At 44.0% G+C, this 20,292-nt stretch overlaps 1 protein-coding gene across 1 annotated transcript in view; it reads left to right on the top strand.

The window, feature by feature from the left end:
* REEP3 (receptor accessory protein 3) overlaps window positions 1-20,292 on the top strand; it is a 203,091-nt gene that overhangs the window by 97,476 nt on the left and 85,323 nt on the right. Inside the window, exon 3 of the mRNA XM_030203126.1 lies at window positions 19,615-19,691. Within this exon, the coding sequence (XP_030058986.1) occupies window positions 19,615-19,691 (77 nt within the window). The remainder of the gene's footprint in view (window positions 1-19,614; window positions 19,692-20,292) is intronic.

Below are 20,292 nucleotides of genomic sequence, written 5' to 3' on the forward strand. Positions count from 1 at the left end.
GATTCATGATGAAGGCAAATAGTTGATCCAGCATCGAAAAGTTGACCAGAACGCTCTTGTAACAACTTCTGTTGATCAGGCAGAAGCTCTTCAATTAATTTCAAATCTTTATTTTTATTGTATGTCAGTAAATGACACTCTGATGTACTTGAACAGCCAACTGAGCAAAGTGGAAATTCATCTGATCTTTCTGGATCCATTGATGACCATTAGCATCAGTTCAACAAACGCATTTATTCTTGCAATCAGATTTTCAATGGGTAAAATTTTACTTCAGTCTAAAGTGATTAATATCTTCATTTGTGGCATTTAATTCAATATAAATGAGCCTGCCGGTGCAGGTGCGAGTTTATTCAACAAGAAGTATGTATACAATGGTTTCCACCCTGTTTTTTAAGTACATAAGTACATAAGTAATACCATACTGGGAAAAGACCAAGGGTCCATCGAGCCCAGCATCTTGTCCACGACAGCGGCCAATCCAGGCCAAGGGCACCTGGCAAGCTTCCCAAACGTACAAACATTCTATACATGTTATTCCTGGGATTTTGGATTTTTCCAAGTCCGTTTAGTAGCGGTTTATGGACTTGTCCTTTAGGAAACTGTCCAACCCCTTTTTAAACTCTGCTAAGCTAACCGCCTTCACCACATTTTCCGGCAATGTATTCCAGAGTTTAATTACACGTTGGGTGGTGAAAAAATTTCTCCGATTTGTTTTAAATTTACTACACTGTAGTTTAATCGCATGCCCCCTAGTCCTAGTATTTTTGGAAAGCGTGAACAGACGTTTCACATCCACCTGTTCCACTCCACTCATTATTTTATATACCTCTATCATGTCTCCCCTCAGCCGTCTCTTCTCCAAGCTGAATAGCCCTAGCCTCCTTAGTCTTTCTTCATAGGGAAGTCGTCCCATCCCCGCTATCATTTTAGTTTACTTGAACACAGTTTTATAACATAATGTTTAAAGAAAACTTCTTTAGCCAGTTAGACTTGGCCAATTATGATTGGTGAACCCTGTTGCAAGGCAGAATTGTTTGTTTCATTGCCCAATTGTATGCTTCTGGTACCTCCTGGCTCCTGAGTGTCTGTTGCTAGGCTTACTTTGATGCCTACAGTTCACTAAGAGGTCAAACTGTAGCAAGGGTGAAGAAACACCAGCAACAGACACTCAGACGCCTTGCAACAGGGTCCACCAATCATAATTGGCCAAGTCGGTCATCCTAACTGACTGCAGTTTTCTTTAAACCTGTTGTGAAACCTGGCCTCATCCTTCCATATCCTAAAAAACATTCCTGTTTTTTAGTTTTCTTGAATAGTTTTATAACATAATGTGTTCTTTATTTTAAAAAATTGGTGCTTTTTGAAAGTAGAATCACTTTTACTACACTTGTATCAAGGGTGTAGTGAAGAAATCACAGGCTGCTGCCCGCAAACATTTTAGGGCATTTCTTCAATCCTTATATGAAGAGACTCCAAAATGAAAACTACATATTCTGATAGAAGGAAATCTGCTCTTTCTAATGGTGCTAAAAGAAAGAATATTGAAGCTGTCCCACTGGAGATCAAGGGCATCAAAGATAGCCCAAAATGGGCAAAAATGCTTTTTATACCAACTTTGAACGCTTATAATTTTTCAACCACTTGAAGGAAAGTGCTGCAAATTGGAATGCCTCATTAAAGCCGTGCATTTAATACACCTACCAAAAATCAACCTGAAAGGCCAACTAGTTTAGAAACTACAGCAGCCTCAACATCGCTGTAAATTGATTTTTGCCGTTTTTTTTTTGGCAAAGTTTGAGCCTAAACCATTCAAAAAGTAAGAGGACTAGGAACATGGGGTTTTGCCAGTTCATTAAGCCCTAAATGTAGTGCAGGTTCTCCAAATATCCCTTTGTACTACTAAAACTTCCAGTTTTACAGCTTCTGGAAGTTGGCCCAAAATGTCATTTTTGCTCAGGCGACATTTTGCAACCCTTTACTTGAGGTCCCCATAGAACCTCCAATTTTTAGTCTTTCGAACTAAAATTTTGCACAGCTTAGTTTTTTATCATAAAGACACTATGTACCAAATTTCATCAAAATCTGAGATGGTGAGGTGGGGACGACCTTTAAAATTGGTCCACTTGACACGGAATGACTCGCTAGCCATCCTAGAGGCACTATGGTTTTCAGTGTTCTCTATCTCCCCCTGCTGGTAGGTGGACACAACCCATTCGTAATGGATTCATCTGCTGTGACTAAAGGAAAGAAAATGATCAAAGTAGCATAGTAGATGACGGCAGAAAAAGACCTGCACGGTCCATCCAGTCTGCCCAACAAGATAAACTCAAGAACCTAATTTTCCCATGTGTTTCTATCTCTAACCTTCTCATAGTGGGGGATATCAACCTTCATTTTGAGGATCTTAACTCACGAAACGTGTCTGAATGCAAAGATCTCTTACAACTGTGGGAGCTTCATTGGCCAAATATGCAGAGAACTCATATTAAAGGACACACACTAGACATTGTTACATACAAATTCTCCTCAGACCTAAATCTCATGCTAACAGAAATAAAGTGGACAGATATACCATGGTCCGACCACTACAAAGCAAACCTTTCCCTTCAATGGCATATAAAAGATCTACACCACAAACAAGAACGATTAACTTATACCACGAGAGGTAAAATAGACCCACTAACATTCTGGCAACAATTCTATAACAATGAATGGACAGCATCAACAGACTCACACCAATTCCTTCAAGAATGGGACAATAGATGCAGAAGCATACTAGACAATATAGCACCACTTCAAACCAGAACCTCACATAGAAAGAACTCAATACCTTGGTTCAGTGAAGAACTGAAACAACTAAAAACACAAGTTAGAAGGTTAGAACGAGCATGGAATAAAAGGAAAGACGACGACGCACTCAACGCCTGGAAACAACTACAAAGAAAATACAAATATACCATCAGACAAACTAAAAGATCATATTACAAAACTAAAATTGGAACAGACTACAAGGATACACATAAACTTTTCCAACTCGTCAACAAACTTTTAAATATTACACCGGCTACTTCTAACAGCACAGACACCCCATCAGCAGACAATCTTGCGAAATACTTCAAGGAGAAAATCGTAAAGTTACGACTTACAATACCTATCAATACCAACGTCTACGTAGAACTCCTTGATTGCCTAGACCCAATCCCTGGTGAAAATCCAGCTGACCGAACATGGACCAACTTCGATATACTCTCGGATGACATCACTTCCCAAGCGCTCGGAAGATTCGCCAAGTCCCACTGCAAACTAGACATATGCCCTAATAACCTTATAAACTTCGCCCCACAACAATTCATATCAGATCTCACAATGCACCTGAACTACATGCTACAAAATGGACTCTCTTCCCAAAGAACAAAGGAAATATTCTACTCACCCCTATACCTAAAGATGCAAAGAAAGGTACCAGTGACTTAACCAACTATCGCCCAGTAGCATCAATCCCGCTAATAACCAAACTAATGGAAGGCATGGTTACCAAGCAGCTTAACAAATACCTAAACAAATTCTCAATTGTTCACTACTCTCAATCAGGATTTCGGGCTAACCACAGTACAGAAACAGTACTAGTCACTCTCCTGACTGAATTTAAACAAGCAATTGCAACTGGCAACAACATACTTCTCGTACAGTTTGACATGTCCAGTGCTTTCGAATGGTCAATCACGAAATACTTCTACACATCCAAGAATACTTTGGAGTTGGAGCGTAATGTTCTTAGTTGGTTTAGAGGCTTCCTAACCGAGAGATCATACCAAGTAATATCTAACTCGATCACATCAGCCCCATGGATACCTGAATGCGGAGTCCCTCAATGATCTCCCCTCTCACCGACCCTCTTCAACCTAATGATGACACCCTTGGCCAAGTTACTATCCAACCGGAACCTCAATCCTCACATATACGCAGTTGATGTCACAATCTACATCCCGTTCAAACATGATCTAAAGGAAATCAGCAGTGACATCAACAAAAGCTTCCAAATCATGCATTCATGGGTGGATGCATTTCAGCTGAAACTCAATGCAGAAAAAACACAATGTCTTATACTTACTTCACAATATAACACAAGTACAATCACCTTGCTAACCACACCAAACTTTTCCCTTCCCGTGTCAGACACCCTGAAAATTCTTGGAGTTAGCATCGATCGAAATCTTACACTTGAAAGTCATGTGAAGAATACAACTAAGAAGATGTTCCGTTCAATATGGAAACTCAAAAGGGTAAAACCTTTCTTCCCAAGGGTCATTTTCCGGAACCTGCTACAGTCAATGATGCTGAGTCACCTTGATTACTGCAATGCACTCTTTGCTGGCTGCAGGGAGCAAACCATTAAGAGACTTCAAACAGGCCAGAATACCCCAGCCAGACTCATATTCGGGAAAGCAAAATACGAAAGTGCAAGACCACTAAAAGAAAAACTACACAGGCTACCACTAAAAGAACGTATCGCGTTCAAGATCTGCACATTAGTGCATAAAATCATCCAAGGAGATGCCCCATCCTACATGTTAGACCTTGTTGACCTGCCACCCAGGAATGCTAAAAGATCAGCCCACACATTCCTTAATCTACACTTCCCAAGCTGCAAAGGACTGAAATACAGACTAACACATGCATCCAGCTTTTCATACACGGGCACGCATTTGTGGAATGCATTACCACGTAACTTAAAAACAATTTACGAACTATCTAACTTTCGCAAATCTCTGAAGACCTATCTCTTCAACAAGATGTACCACAACGATCAATAACTGTCACTGCAAAACATCACCACGTCACCTCATACTCTGAATGATTTCCTTCTATACCTGTCTGCTTAACTTTATTATGTCATCCTATTCTCTATGTAATACCAATTGTAATTTCTACTCTGGAATGGAGAACGTTGTAAGCCACGTTGAGCCTGCAAATAGGTGGGAAAATGTGGGATACAAATGCAACAAATAGAGAGTGAATGTGATACAGTGTGAGACATAGAGTGTGTGGTAGACAGTGTATGAGAGTGAGAGAGACACTGTGTGTGTGCCAGAGATACCTTTCACCTCCCTCTCTGTGGTCGCAGGACCCCCTCCCCTCCCTCTCTGTGGTTGCAGGCCCCCCTCCCCCTCCGTATCTGGTCTCAAGACCCCTTTCACCTCTTCCTCCTCCCTCCCCCTCCCAGGTCTCTGTACCCCTTCCCCCTCTATTGTCTCAGGCCCCACCCCTGCCGCCCTCGCCGCCACGCCCCCCTCACCCCCCCCCCCCGAGGTCGCAGCCACTCACCCCTCACCCCCCCAGGGTGCCACCGCTCCTCCCCTCCACCCCCCCAAGGTCGCCGCAGCCACTGCTCCCCCCTCCACCCCCCCCCCGAGGTTGCCGCCGCTCTCCCCCTCCATCCGACGTCAGCAGCAGTGGCCGGTACAAAAACAAAAAAACCCAAATTGAACCTGCAAAAATGCTTTTAAAAAGGAAGTGGGGCACCGCAGGCAGTCATCAGCTGTGAGCTCTGCATCCGCTCCTCCTCTCACGTCACTGCCCCCAGTTACTCTGTTCTAATGTAGATGCTCTAAATGCCCACTCTCTACCCTGACATGCCCCCTCAAAAAAAAATGTTTTTTAAAGTGTGCGGTTAAAAATGAGTTGATGGGTGGAAGGCAAAGGGAGGGTTATTGTATTCATAAAAAAGGATCAAGTGTTACCAAGATATTGTTGGCAGATGTTCTTGCTTATCGTTCTATTATGTTTGCTTGTTATTATGTAACCGCTTCATGTTTGTCTAGCATTGTTGTTCAGCTGTATGTTAGGTTTTGTTTGATCCTGAATAAAAACTGTTAAACCTTAAAGTGTACGGTTAATGTGTGCACATTTGACAGTTACAGCAGGATGCCTGAGCGCATCCCTTGGTACATTATTTTAAGCTGTGTTGGGCACATGTTAGCACCTAATGCGGCTTAGTAAAAGGGCCCCTTAGTACTTTTACATTATTTTTTCTGAGATCTTGCCTGTAAGAGGAGATGGTCATATTTGTGTATGCTGAAGCTTTCCCAGGCCACAACCTGTGCTTCGCAATCAGTGTAGATGGAGCCCTGCAAAGTGTTGCTTAGCAACGTGGAGCATCCTAGTCTGTGGAGCTGTGATGCCTTTTGAACAGACTGATTTATATTCAAAATGCTCTGCTGTATTAATCTATAAGTGATACACATTAAAGCCATTAATGTAAGACTAGATGGCTACAAATTGCATAAAATTATAATGAAAGAAAAACGATCACCTATAGGTATAGTGTTATAGATGGATACATAGCTTTTATTGTTTAGTATTCTTGATGAAAAGAAACCAAAAGGATACCTACTGTGAGGGCAAGCAGGCCATATTCTCACATGTGAGTGACGTCATCCATGTTGTCCAGTGCGGAGTATTAAGTTAATATGCTTTTGAGAGCACACGCAGCGTCCCCACCGCATATGCACGAGTGCCTTTCTGCCCTTCGCAAGAGCACAGGACCAGCAGTCTCTTATCTGTGAGGAGAGGATGCACAATTCGTGACTCCTCACATCATCTGGTGTGTGAGTTGTCTTTTTGAGCGTTCTGTGCCTTCCACGGGAAATTTGTTTTCCTCCTGTTGTTTTTGTGCAACCTTCTCCTTTCCCTTATTGTTTTAGGTATTTTTTCCCCCACTAAGTTTTTTTTTTTTTTTGTAGTTTTTGGGGCATGAACATACCCCTTCTAGTTGTGATCTTGCCTTCATATGAAGAAAAGGGCTCAGCTGGCCAGCGAGGCTTGGAGAGAAACTTTTTGTAACCCGGTCCAAATCCTTGAAATCGAGAGTTGCCACCAGTATTGGGTACATCAGTCCATATGGCTGCTAGACCTGTCTCGGACATAGGGAGTGGGCGTGTATCGAGCAGGTCTCTACCTGCCTCGATGCCGACTGCTGTGCAGGGCCCCCGAGACCGGTCAGCATTAGACTGGACCCTGTGGCAACGTGAGGATTCGACTTTGTCCTTGGCATCGAGGAGTGTCGATGACTGTCATCGGGCGAAGGCCAAAAAGCATGGAGGATGAGCCCAGGGCTGAGATGTTCGAGGTCCTGGACTATGAGTCCCCTCCTAGAGAGGGTGTGACTATCCCATTTCACAAGATCCTGTGGGATGTTCAGGCAAAGAACTGGGAATCTCCTCTATCGGTCTGTCCTCCCTATGAAGCTAGACATGATGTACCGGATCCAGAGCGCCTCTGGATTTGATAGGCCCCAGTTGCCTCATGACTCCTTGGTGGTGGAATCCATGCTCAAAAGAGCCAGGAGTCCTAGAGACTTTGCTTCAGCATCCCTTAGCAGGGAAGCTAGAACCATGGATTATTTTGGGTGGAAGATGTATCGGGTCTCTATGCTCATATCCCATATTCAATCTTACCAGCTCTGCATGAGCCTATACTTGCAAAACCTGGTGTGCAGTATATCTGATTTGGCGGATTCTCGCCCATAGGAGCAGGCCGAATCTCTTCGCCAGTTGGTCAAGCAGCAGAAGGTGTGTTGAAATTTCTTGGCCAGGGGCCCCTGTGACACCTTTGATGTGGCGTCCAGGATCTCTGCCCAGAGTATAGCGATGCACAGACTCTCACAGCTGCATGCCTCTGACTTGGACCCGGCAATCCAGTAGAGATTGGCGGATGCCACTTGCTGGGGGATAACCTTTTTGGAGACAAGGTGGAGGAGGTCGCTGACCTCATCAAGAAACAAACTGACCCTATTAATACTCTGTCCCGCCAGACGTCTTCTGCACCTTCCTCCTCCTCAAGGAGGTTTTTGGGCAAGTCAAAGAGGGGTCCCTGCTATTTTCAGGGATGTAGGCATGATCTTTCTTGCCATCCTCAGCAGGCTCAGTCCCAGCGTGTTCGTTCTCATCAACAGTGCATGCCCAAGGCCCAGCCAGCTCTCCAGCCAAAGCTTGTGACTGGCTCCAGCAGAGCATAGCCGCAGTATGTCCTGCAGGTTGGGAGAAGGCTGAATTTTTTTTCCAGGAAAGGTGGCTCCCTTTGTAACCTATGATTGGTGAGTTCTTCAAATAGTGCATCTCAGTAATGCCTTGCATTGGTGACAGAGACCACCAAATTGCCCACCAGGAGCGTCTCGCTTCAGTTCTAATCACAGAGGGGTACTTACAGAGGAGCTTTCCACCCTTCTAAAGGCCCATGTGGTCGAGTCTGTTCCACTATGGGAAGAAGGGCAGGGATTCTTTTCCAGGTACTTCCTTGTGCCCAAGAAAACAGGGAGGATTATCAGGTATGAACCAGCCTGCAGGTCACAGCTCGGAAGATGTTGAGGTTGTTAGGCCACATGGTCTCCAGAGGCCATGTCATACCCATGGCATGTCTTCACGAGAACTGCCCAGTGGACTCTAGCTTTCCAGTGGTGTCAAGCCTTTGGGTACCTAGCGGATATCATCCGAGTGATGCCAGAGTTGGCTTAGTTTCTGCTTTGTTGGACAATTTGATCCAATTTGACTGAGGGACTTCTGTTCCAAATTCCTCAGCCCCAAGGGTTGCTGACGACTGATGCATCCCACTTGGCCTGGGGAGCTTACTTTGGCGCCCTTCTCACTCAAGGTGCTTGGTCAGCCCAGGAAATATAACTCCACATCAATCTTCTGGAGCTATGGGCAGTCTGGAGTGCTCTAAAGACTTTCAGAGATCGGCCGTTCGACCAAATTATATTCATTCAAACAGACAATCCAGGTTTCGATGTATTACACCAACAAACAGGGGGGTACTGGATCACACCCACTGTGTCATGAGGCCATCTGGATTGGCAGTCCAGCATGGGATGCTCCGCAGGGCTACTTTATCTGGCAGGCAAATCCAATGCCTGACTGACAGACTGAACAGGTTAATGCAACTGCATGATTGGTCCCTCGGCACTGGCATTGCCCTTGGTGGATCTCTTTGACACTCAAGTCAATCACAATGTCCCTTAGTACTGTTCCAGATTCCAGGCCCACAACAGACCAGCTTCGGATGACTTCCTCCTTCATTGGGGGACTGGTCTTCTGTTTGCGTATCCTCCCATCCCTCTTGTGGGGAAGACTTTGCTAAAGTTTGTGTTTGCTTAAGCCTGAGGAACCATGATCCTGATTGCTCCATACTGGTCCAGGCAGATCTGGTTCCCTCTTCTTCTGGAGTTGTCCTCTGAAGAACATTGGCGATTAGAGTGTTTTCCTACCCTCATCATGCAGAACAAGGGATATCTTCTTCATCCCAACCTCAAGCCCTCACAGCCAGCGTAAAATTTGCTTCCTTGCATCTTCCTGAGGATGTCTCAAAGGTCTTGCTGGCTTCCAGGAAAGATTCCACTAAGAGGTGTTAGTCTTTCAAATAGAGGAGGTTTGCCATCTGGTGTGAGAGCAAAGCCCTATATCCTCTTTCTTGCCTTATACAGACTCTTCTTGAATGCCTTCTGCACCTCTTTTAGTCTGGTCTCAAGACCAACTCTGTAAAGATTCAACTTGTTGCTTTACCATCACTGTGTGGAGGGTAAGAATGTAAAATGTTGCCATACTGGGTCAGCCTCTAGTTGATCACTTCATGTGAGGTTTGCTTTTGACAAAATCCCCTGTCAAGCCTCTGCCTGTTTCATGGGACCTCATTGTCATCCTCACCCAGCTGATGAAAGTTCCTTTTGAGCCACTAAATTCCTGTCATCTGAAGTACTTGACCTAGAAGATATTGTTTTTGGTGGCTGTTATTTCAGCTCACAGGCCCTTACACTAAGTTTCGTCATAACAGAGTAGTAGTTATCCACATGTACCCTACCTAAGGTTGTGTCAAAGTTCCATTTGAACCAGTCGATTGTTCTGCCAACTTTTTTTCTTTCCCACCTCATGCCCGTCCTGGTGAAAGTACACTGCACACCTTGGACTGCAAGTGAACATTGGCCTTTTACTTGGAGCGGGGTAAGCCCTATAGACAATCCACCCAGCTTCTTTTGATTCCAACAGGATGGGGGTCGCCATTGGGAAACGCACAGTCTCCAATTAGCTGGCAGATTGCATTTCTTTCACTAACTCCCAGACTGGGCTGACTCCTGAGGTTCATGTCAGTGCTGTGGTGGCATTGGTAGCCCTCTTGAGGTCAGCCTTCATTGAAGAGATTTGCAAGGCTGCAACATGGTCTCCAGTCCACACATTCACAACTTAATACTGCGTTGAGCAGATACCCGATGTGATAGTCGGTTTGGACAGACATTGCTGCAGGATTTGTTTGGGGTCTAGAATCCAACTCTAACCCCCCCCCCCCCCCCCCCCCAGGCCCGTTTTGTTCTGTTGCAGGCTTCACTCACACAGTTGTATATAGTTTCAGGTTAATCAGTATTTTGGCATTATGCGGTCCTGTTAATCAGTGGTAGTTGTTTTTGGTGAGCCTGATAGCTAGGGATTCCCACATGTGACAATTGTTGGCCTGCTCGGCCTCTGATAAAGCAAAGATACTTACCTGTGGCAGGCATTCTTCGAGGACCTCAGGCCATTCATTCTCACATACCTTCCCACCTCCCCTTGGGAATTGATTCCATGCTATAGTATTGTACTGCTGGTCCTGAGCTCTTGCAGCGGGTAGGAAGGCACTCGCGAATGCACAGTGGGGACTCTGTGCGTGCTCTTAAAGGCATATTAACTTTTTAATGTTCCGCACCAAGCCACATGGATGATATCACCCACATGTGAGAATATGGCCTGCTGTCCTTGGAGAATACCTGCTACAAGTTATCTTCGCTACATGAGTCATGTCAGTCTGTCTGTGGCTAGTATGAGTGAAGAAACTAGTTTTTGAAAAATTAGCTAAATCTTGAGAAGTATGTATCAGTAAAAGTGAAAAAATGAGCCTCTAAGTACTCCTATACTTGCAGCATTTTTTTATTCTTTAAACTGTGTAAGAGATAACACACACTGTAAGTTGGGTAAATGCTTTGGGGAAGGAGGTAATGATCGAGAGAGAGAAAAATGCTAGGATGAGGAGGGCAGAGAGAAATCTTTATGGAGGAGAAGGGTAGGCATACATGGTGAGTGCATGTTGTACCTAGTGAGTAAGAACTACAGCTAAAGAAAGCCTTTGGGGGCTGAATATTCCTTGGAATGCACATTTCCAAACTTGTGTTCTTGTTTCTCATTTATTGAAATTATTCTTGCTTTGCCTGGTGGTAAAATAAATGCTATCTACCTTGTTATGCTCCCCCCCCCCCCCCCCCCCCCGTTTTGCTGTCTAATATCAGTCTGGCAGAGTAACTCTATTTAATAACCTCCTGCCTTTTCTATTGTTAGCTTGGACTGTTGATTTCTATCTAGCTGACTTGTGGATGGCAAGTTCTTCTTTAGGAAAAATAATATAACTTTTCTGTAACTGGATTGGCAGGATGGAATATACAATTCCATCCAGGCAATCAATCCGAAAATTCTTATGGAATGAAACATCTGTGTTGACTCTTGAAAGGGAAAACCTTTTAAGGTAGAATGTGTATCCCTTGGTTGTGGGGTACAAAGTTTTTTTTTTTTTTTTGTCTGCAGACACAAAATAGGAAAAGAGCCTTAGTAAATGCCTCCCACCCCCACTCACTGGACGAGGAGAAATGCAAGAGGTTTCAGCTGCCTGCTCTTAGATTCAGTGCAAATTTGTCAAGGCCTGATTTATTCTTTTCTTATCTTGCATGCCAAGTTATGCTTTTAGTAATGCTTATTTAAATCCTATAAAAAAAGAGCAAAAAAAAAGGTCCTAAATCACATTGTTATTAATACTGTACTAAAATAAAACAAAAGGCTTAACCCCCTAAAGGATTGGTAGCCTGTAAGCAATTTTTTTGCTTTTGCATTCTAGCTTTAACCCTACTAGATTTAGATAATGAACAAATATAAACCGGAGGCATTTGCAAATTTAAGTGTATTAAGGGGTCAAATCACTTTTTATTTTCTTGGACCACTCCATTCATTTTATACTTTGAACTCTGTTGTTGCAGTTAATGAAACAATATCATTTGCTTTTATGGCTCTGCAAAGCTGGTTTCCTTAGATGTAAACAGCCTTGAATGAAATGGGCACTATTTGGCAGAACATTTCAATATGAATAGATTTCTTGGGTTGCAGAGGAAAAACTTGATGACCTTGTGAGTGCATTAATCTGAATTATTGCTCCAAGGAGGCCATTTTAGAAGGGTTATGCAGTATTTGCATATATAAATAGTGGGTTTACAAGTATAAATAGCTTTACCAATAAGAACAATGATTTTAGAAAAGCTTCTTGTGTATGCTTGAGGCATACACAGATTTGAAGGGGGAGTAGTTTGGTCAGGCTTGAACAGTATGTGTACATTTTATATATTTTTAAACAGCAATATACACATATTCCAAAAAAAAAAAAAAATGTCCATTGTTGTTTGTACCTGCTGTGAGTTGTATGCAGTGGTGTGCTGGAGCCGGCTCGCTCCGGCTCGCAAGAGCCGCTTGTTAAATTTTGACAGCTCTTGCGAGCCGGTTGTTGTTCGGGGCGAGCCGGCTCCATTGCAGGAGGTAAGCATGGCAGGAGGGCGCCATGCTTACCTCCCCTCCCGCTCCCATCCATCTTTTTTTAAATACCTCCTCGCCGTTGAAGCACCGCATTAAAGCCCTGCTGCTGCTGCCCAAGCTTTTCCTCCGTTTGCTGTAGTTCTTTGCGTGAACTTTGTGCCCTTAGTCCCGCCTTCTGACGTATGACATCATACGTCAGAAGGTGGGACTAAGGGCACGAAGTTCACGCGAACTGCAGCAAACAGGGAGGGAAAGCTAGAGACGGGCAGCAGGACTTTAACGCGGCGCTTCAGCGGCGAGGAGGTATTTAAAAAAGATGGATGGGAGCGGGAGGGGACGGTGGGGGCGAAGGGCAATCGCTGGGCATGTTTGGGAGCGGGAGGGGAGGGAGGAAAATCGCTGGACATGAGATGGGAGCGGGAGGGCAGGGGAGGGAGGAAAATCGCTGGACATGAGATGGGAGCAGGAGGGAAGGGCAGAGGAGGGAGGAGAATTGCTGGACATGGATGGGAGCAGGCGGGAAGGGCAGGGGAGGGAGGAGAATCGCTGGACATGGATGGGAGCGGGAGGGAAGGGCAGGGGAGGGAGGAGAATCGCTGGGCATGGATGGGTAGAGGGGGCAGGGGAGAGAAAACAATTGCTGGGCATGGATGGATAGAGGGAGGCAGAGGAGAGAAGACAATTGCTGGGCATGGATGGATAGAGGGAGGCAGAGGAGAGAAGACAATTGCTGGGCATGGATGGGTAGGGGGGCAGGGGAGAGAAGAGAATTGCTGGGTATGGATGGATAGAGGAGGACAGAGGAGAGTTTCAGGACATGGATGGAGGGGAGGGAAGGGAGAGAGAGAAGAAATGCTGGACATGGAGAGAAGATAGAGGAAGGAGATTAGATGAGGGAAAAGGAAGTGAGGAGAGAAACTGCACATGGATAGAGAAAATAGGCAGAAGCTGGATCCACTGTACAGTCAAGTGTGCGGAGGACCAGAAATGAAGAAGAAAGGAGGAAAGAAAAGAAATAAATGGAAAGGAAGCCCTGGAAACGGAGTCAAGGGAACAGATAGAGAGCAGCAGAATCAGATACTGGGCCAGCATGATCAGAGAAACAAAGTCACCAGACAACAAAGATAGAAAAAAATAATTTTATTTTCATTATAGTGTTTGGAATATGTCCACTTTGAGAATCAGGTGCTGAACATTACATGTTTATATTTATTTACTTATTTATGGCATTTTATCCCATATTAAACATGAATTAGATTGGAACCTGGGATCATTTAATTTTTTTTTTCCTGGAGAGAGTAATGCATTGCCCCCCCCCCCCCCCCCCCCGGCTATAGCCAGCTCTGCAATTTGGGGGGGGGGGCGCAGAGGTGGATGGGGGGGGGGGTGCAGTGGTGGACGGGGGGCGCTGAGGTGGACCAGGGAGAGAGCCTGTTGTTAAACTTTTACCAGCACACCACTGGTTGTATGTCAACTAATTCCTCTTTTGGATGTAGGCTTTGGAGATGCTTACCTCTGGTGTTTTGAAACCACCACAATATTCAAAAATTAGAATTTTGGAGCCTGAGTGGTGATGCCTTTTTGTGTGTGTGGGGGGTGGATCATGTATTTTTGAAAAAATGGCTATTACCACTGTATATGCCATCAAATACACATTTTGCCCCTTCTAGGAATTTTACGGAAGACTCCTAGTGTTCAAAATATATAAGGTCCTTTATCTTACAAGAGGCTTGAATGCCCTGACTTGGGCATCTTTTGTTTTGTTGTGGGATTTGTCATATTGGTGAGGAATCCGTGTGGAGATTTTCTTTTATTTGCTACCTCACTTATGCATATCCTAGCAACTAGTACAAAGGATGTTTCATGGGTGAAAATGAAATCTTTGTAATTTAATTTTCATGATAACTACAGTGTTGTAATCTGCTCTGAAGAGTTATTGATGGATACTCCTCACCGGCCTCCCACTTAGCCATCTATCCCCCCTTCAGTCTGTTCAGAACTCTGCGGCACGTCTCATATTCCGCCAAAACCGATTTACTCATATCACCCCTCTCCTCAGGTCACTTCACTGGCTTCCAATCAGATACCGCATTCAGTCTGCTGCCCCTCACTACCTCTCCTCCCTCATCTCCCCCTATGTTCCCGCCCGTAACCTCCGTTCACAGGACAAATCCCTCCTCTCTGTACCCTTCTCCAACACCACCAACTCCAGGCTCCGCTCATTCTGCCTCGCCTCACCCTATGCTTGGAACAACCTTCCTGAGGCCTTATGCCAAGCCCCCTCCCTGTCCATCTTCAAGTCTTTGCTTAAAACACACCTCTTCAATGCTGCATTCGGCACCTAACTCTTACTGTTCACTAAATCCAGACTGCCCCAATTTGACCGCCCTTATCGGACTGTCTGTTCACTTGTCTCTTAGATTGTAAGCTCCTTGAACAGGGACCGTCCCTCTATGTTAAATTGTACAGCGCTGCGTAACCCTAGTAGTGCTTTAGAAATGTTAAGTAGTAGTATATTAAGTGCCATTTAAACTTGAAACTTGACTCGCATGTTTAAATACCTTTGTTTAGAAGGATACCTAATGAGTGTACTTATTTTTCTTTATTATTGATGATGATCCCAATATAAAGAAAAGGAGGTGACCAGCTTGAATTTTGGTTCATGTTTTTCTGTCTGCCTTCTAAATGTTTTCGTCTTTAAAACTTTGTTGGAGGGTGGAATGTTTTCACATAATTTCATCTAGCTTGATAATTTAATTACACTAGTCAATATTCAGCCCACGGTGGTCAGTGTTTGTTTTTAAACTCTGACCACCACAGGCAGAATTAGCCCCAGATATTCAGTGGCAGCCTATGTCTGAGCACCAGCGTTGAATGTCCGGGTTTAATTCATGATTTGGAAGCTACTGGGGATTATGTGAGCCCTAGCTGAGTATCAGCTGGGACACCTCATACGTGATAGGTTTGCTGGCCACCTCTGATCCCCCTCCACACCATCCCCTCTCCATAGGCCCCCTAACCTACTTTGTAATATAGTGGTGGTCTAGTGGGGTCCAGCTCAATGGAGGAGTGTGAATATTGCAGTCTGCAGGGATCTGTACTAGCACTGGTGCTATTTAACATATTTATAAATGATCTGAAAACAAAACGACGAGTGAGGTGATTACACTTGCAGATGACACAAAACTATTCAAAGTTGTAAAAACGCTTGCAGATTGTGAAAAATTGCAGGAAGACCTTAGGGAACGGGAAGACTGGGCATCCAAATGGCAGATAAAATTTAATGTGGATAAATGCAAAGCGATGCACATTAAGAATAATCCAAATCATAGTTACCTGATGCTAGGGTCCACCTTGGGAGTCAGCACTCATGAAAAAGATCTAGGCGTCATTGTAGACAATATGCTGAAATCTTTTGCCCAGTGTGTGGCGTTGGCCAAAAAAGCAAACAGGATGCTAGGAATTATTAGGAAAAGGATGAAAAATAAGACCTGGAATATTATACTGCTTCTGTATTGCTCCATGGTGTGACCTCATCTTTAGTATTGCATTCAGTTCTGGTCGCCGTATCTCAAAAAAGATATAGTGGAATTACAGAAGGCTTAAAGAAGAGCGATCACAATGATAAAGGGGATGAAATTTCTCCCATATTAGGAAAGCCTAGAGAGATTAGGGCTTTTCAGTTTGGAAAAGAGACGGCTGAGGGGAGATATGATTGAGGTCTATAAACTCCTGAGTGGTGTAGAGCGGGTAGAAGTGAATCGATTTGTCACTCTGTAAAAAGTACAAACACCAGAGGACACTCAATGAAATTACTTGGAAATACTTTTAAAACAAATAGGAGGAAATATTTTTTCACTCAAAGAATAATGTAAGCTCTGGAACTTGCTGCTGGAGGATGTGGTAACAGCAGTTGGCATCTCTGGGTTTAAAAAAAAGGCTTAGACAAGTTCTTTGAGGATAAGTCCATAGTCTGTTATTGAGATGGACATGGGGGAAGCCACTTCTTGCCCCGGGATGTAACATAGAATGTTGTTATTAATTGGGTTTCTGCCAGGTACTTGTGACCTGGATTGGCCACTGTTGGTAACAGGATACTGAGCTAGATGGACCGTTGGTCTGACTCAGTATGGCTATTCTTCTGTTCTTTTCAGACAGGTGTAATGCCTGTTTCTATTTTGACTACTGTGATCCCTAGAGGCAGCCTCATGGTATGGAGGGGAGGGGCTGGTCTCTCCCTGTTCGGTGGGGTTGGGGTGGGGAGGAAGGATTGTGATAGGGAGGGATGAGGAGCCTCCAGGGAACCTTTTGGCTACTTTTGGGAGGTAACTGGGCACCAGCCGATATTCAAACTGCCGCTAACCAATTAAGTACCAGCTTAACCCACAGACTTCGCCAGCAGTATCCAGACAGTGCTGGGGCAGTTTATGGCGATATTCAGTGGCACTGTCTGGTTGTGCCACTGAATATTGCTGGTTAGATAGAACCATCTCCTGCCCTTTGAAATCATTTTGAATATCAGGTGGACAGTGTATTTAATCATACACATAAAAAAATTGAAGCTTTATTATAAGAACCTAGTTTTATGTACTTTTTTTATTAGCTGTACCTTGTTGAATTTATGCATTACTTGCTACACACTGCTTTGTGTGGCCTTTATACCGGAAACACTATAGAAGTTAAATATTGGTAGTTTGGGCCATTGACTTGGCATTAGAATATAAATTAAAATAAAGTGCTGACTTCATTTAAGTTGCAAAGTTTTGAAAAAAACAAAACAAAAAACAAATAATTTTACCTTGGTTTTTGCTGCTCTCCAGTTGGTGCCACTTCTGTGCTTACATGACTGACATGCCAGCCATCTTACTGTGGCCTTCAGGGAGACAAAGAAAGCCACAGCAAGGTGACTGAAATGTTGGTCAAGCAAACTCAGACACTGCACTATCCAGGCAGCTGTGAGAATTACACCAGCCACAGAAGCCTATGAAAACAGGTAATTTACTTTGTTTGCTAAGGGTTATACAGTTCTGTTTTCTGTAAATCTGTCTCAAGTGTAATTCTCAGCAGAATAGTGTCTTGCATGGTGCACAGGTTAAGCAGGTAACTTTGTAAAGGCCTTTTCATGTGGATATGTAAAATATCTATATATATAAAAGGCAAGACCAAGGTTCTGAAGCCTCCAGCCGGAAGTGTGAAGCCCCAGAGATATCCGGTTTCCCCATGAGTGAAGGAAAATAGCACAGCACGAAATCCCTCTCTCTGTAACAGTGAAGGACTCGGAGGGGGAGGGGAGAGAGATGCCCTCACTCTCTCTGTAACACAAACACAGAACAGCAGGAAACTTAACACTGAAGGACTGGACTCGAAGGGGGGAGGGAGAGAGGGCAGAGGGCAGGGACACACACTCCCACAGGCACACTCTGAAGAAAACCTTGCTAGCCCCCGTTTTATTTGCATCAGAAACGGGGCTTTTTTACTAGTCTCTTATAAAACTACCCCCATGTAAGGATACATGATGACCAGGGCCTTGTGTGTTTGGGGATGAAGTTTGTCTGAGGCTGGTCAGAGTCACAGTTTACATACATAGGGCCTCTTTTACTAAACCACGCTTGCGATTCCCGGCGTGACAAGTATGCCACAACCTATTCATTTTGAAACGGGTGTGTCGCACTTGCAATGCAGGAATCGCTAGCATGGTTTAGTAAAAGAGGCCCATAATGGTCATACATTTACCAGTTACAAAGCAGGTATAAAAGTACACAGGTTCTTTTCACCAGTGATTTTTAAAGGTTTTTTTGTGCTGGTATTTTAAAAAATACATAGGTGCTTATGAGGGGCATAATCGAAAGGGATGTCCAAATTTTGCTGAGGACGTCCTTGCAAAACGTCCCGATGGAGGGGCAGGGAAAACCCGTATTATCGAAACAAGATGGTCGTCCATCTTTTATTTCGATAATATGATCGTGGATGCCCAAATCTTGAAATTTAGATCATCCTTAGAGATGGTCATCCCTAGACTTGGTCATTTCTGATTTTCAACGATAATTGAAACCAAGGACACCCATCTCAGAAATGACCAAATGCAAGCCATTTGGTCATGGGAGGAGCCAGCATTTGTAGTGCACTGGTCCCCCTGACATGCCAGGACACCAACCGGGCATCCTAGGGGGCACTGCAGTGGACGTCTCAAATTGCTCCCAGGTACATAGTTCTCTTACTTTGTGTGCTGAGCCCCCCCCCCCCCCCCCAAAACCCACTACCCACAACTGTACACCACTACCATAGCCCTTAGGTGTGAAGGGGGGCACCTAGATGTGGGTACAGTGGGTTTGTGATGGGTTTTGGAGTGCTCCCATTTACCACCACAAGTGTAACAAGTGGGGGGGGATGGGCCTGGGTCTGTCTGCCTGAAGTGCACTGCACCCACTAAAACTGCTCCAGGGACCTGCATACTGCTGTGATGGACCTGAGTATGATATTTGAGGCTGGCACAAAATATTTTTAAAGATATTTTTTGAGGGTGGGAGGGGGTTAGTGACCACTGGGGGAGTAAGGGGAGGTCATCCCCGATTCTCTCTGGTGGTCATCTGGTCAGTTCTGGCACCTTTTTGTGCCTTGGTCGTAAGAAAAATAGGACCAAATAAAGTAGTCCAAGTGCTTGTCAGGGACGCCCTTTTTTTTTCCATTATAGTTCGAGGACACCCATTTGTTAGGCAAGCCCAAGTCCCGCCTTTGCTATGCCTCCGACATGCCCCCGTGAACTTGGGTCATCCCTGCGACAGAAAGCAGTTGGGGACGCCCAGAATCAGCTTTTGATTATTCCAAGATGGGTGTCCTTCTCTTTCGAAAATGAGCCTGTATGTGTCTTTATAAAATAGACCCAAAATAGGCACCAACTTAGCCTCGCTACTGTATATTATATATATACTGTTTAGCCAATCTGTTATAGAATTTATATGCTATAAAGAATGACATTAAAACTGCATTATGATACATACATTATGATATTTTTCTTCCCTAGGTTCGATGGATGATGTACTGGATTGTGTTAGCGCTTTATACTGTGATTGAAACGTTAACTGACATAACAATATCTTGGTAAGATATCATTTGTTTAAAAGGAGTTATGATTAGAACCCATCCTCTCCATTATTTCTTATGTAGGTTTTATCTTGTATTAGCTTAATTTACTGTATTGGCGTCTGCCTTTGCGGCATGATGTAAGCCACATTGAGCCTGACACAGTTGGGAAAATGTGGGGTATAAATGTGATAAATAAATAATAAACCAGTAGTTGATTGCCTAAACATAATGATAAAATGTATTTTAGCCAGTACTTTAATGAAATCTAAAGCTTTGCCAAAAATATGTTTGAGAGAAAGTTCTCTGCTAAATTTTTTTTCAAGGAAAACTGTTATTGCCTGAAATAATATCTTCATTAAGTCCTAAGAAGATGAAGTTGGATGGGGCTTTAAGATACCAATTCCCTTCTCCAGTAATACTTGTGACTTTAAGATGTAGCCTTTCAGGACACTAGAGGTTTCTTCAGGTCTTTTTATTTTATTTTTTTCAATAAAGGATATGAAGTAAAATTATTTATGGAGATGCCCCAACTTATATGTCAGACCTGATAGACCTACCAGCGAGAAACAACAAAAGTTCATCATGTACCGTCTTGAACCTCCATTATCCCAACTGC

The sequence above is a fragment of the Microcaecilia unicolor genome, chromosome 5 (assembly GCF_901765095.1).
Source record: "Microcaecilia unicolor chromosome 5, aMicUni1.1, whole genome shotgun sequence".
Classification (NCBI taxonomy): Eukaryota; Metazoa; Chordata; class Amphibia; order Gymnophiona; family Siphonopidae; genus Microcaecilia; species Microcaecilia unicolor.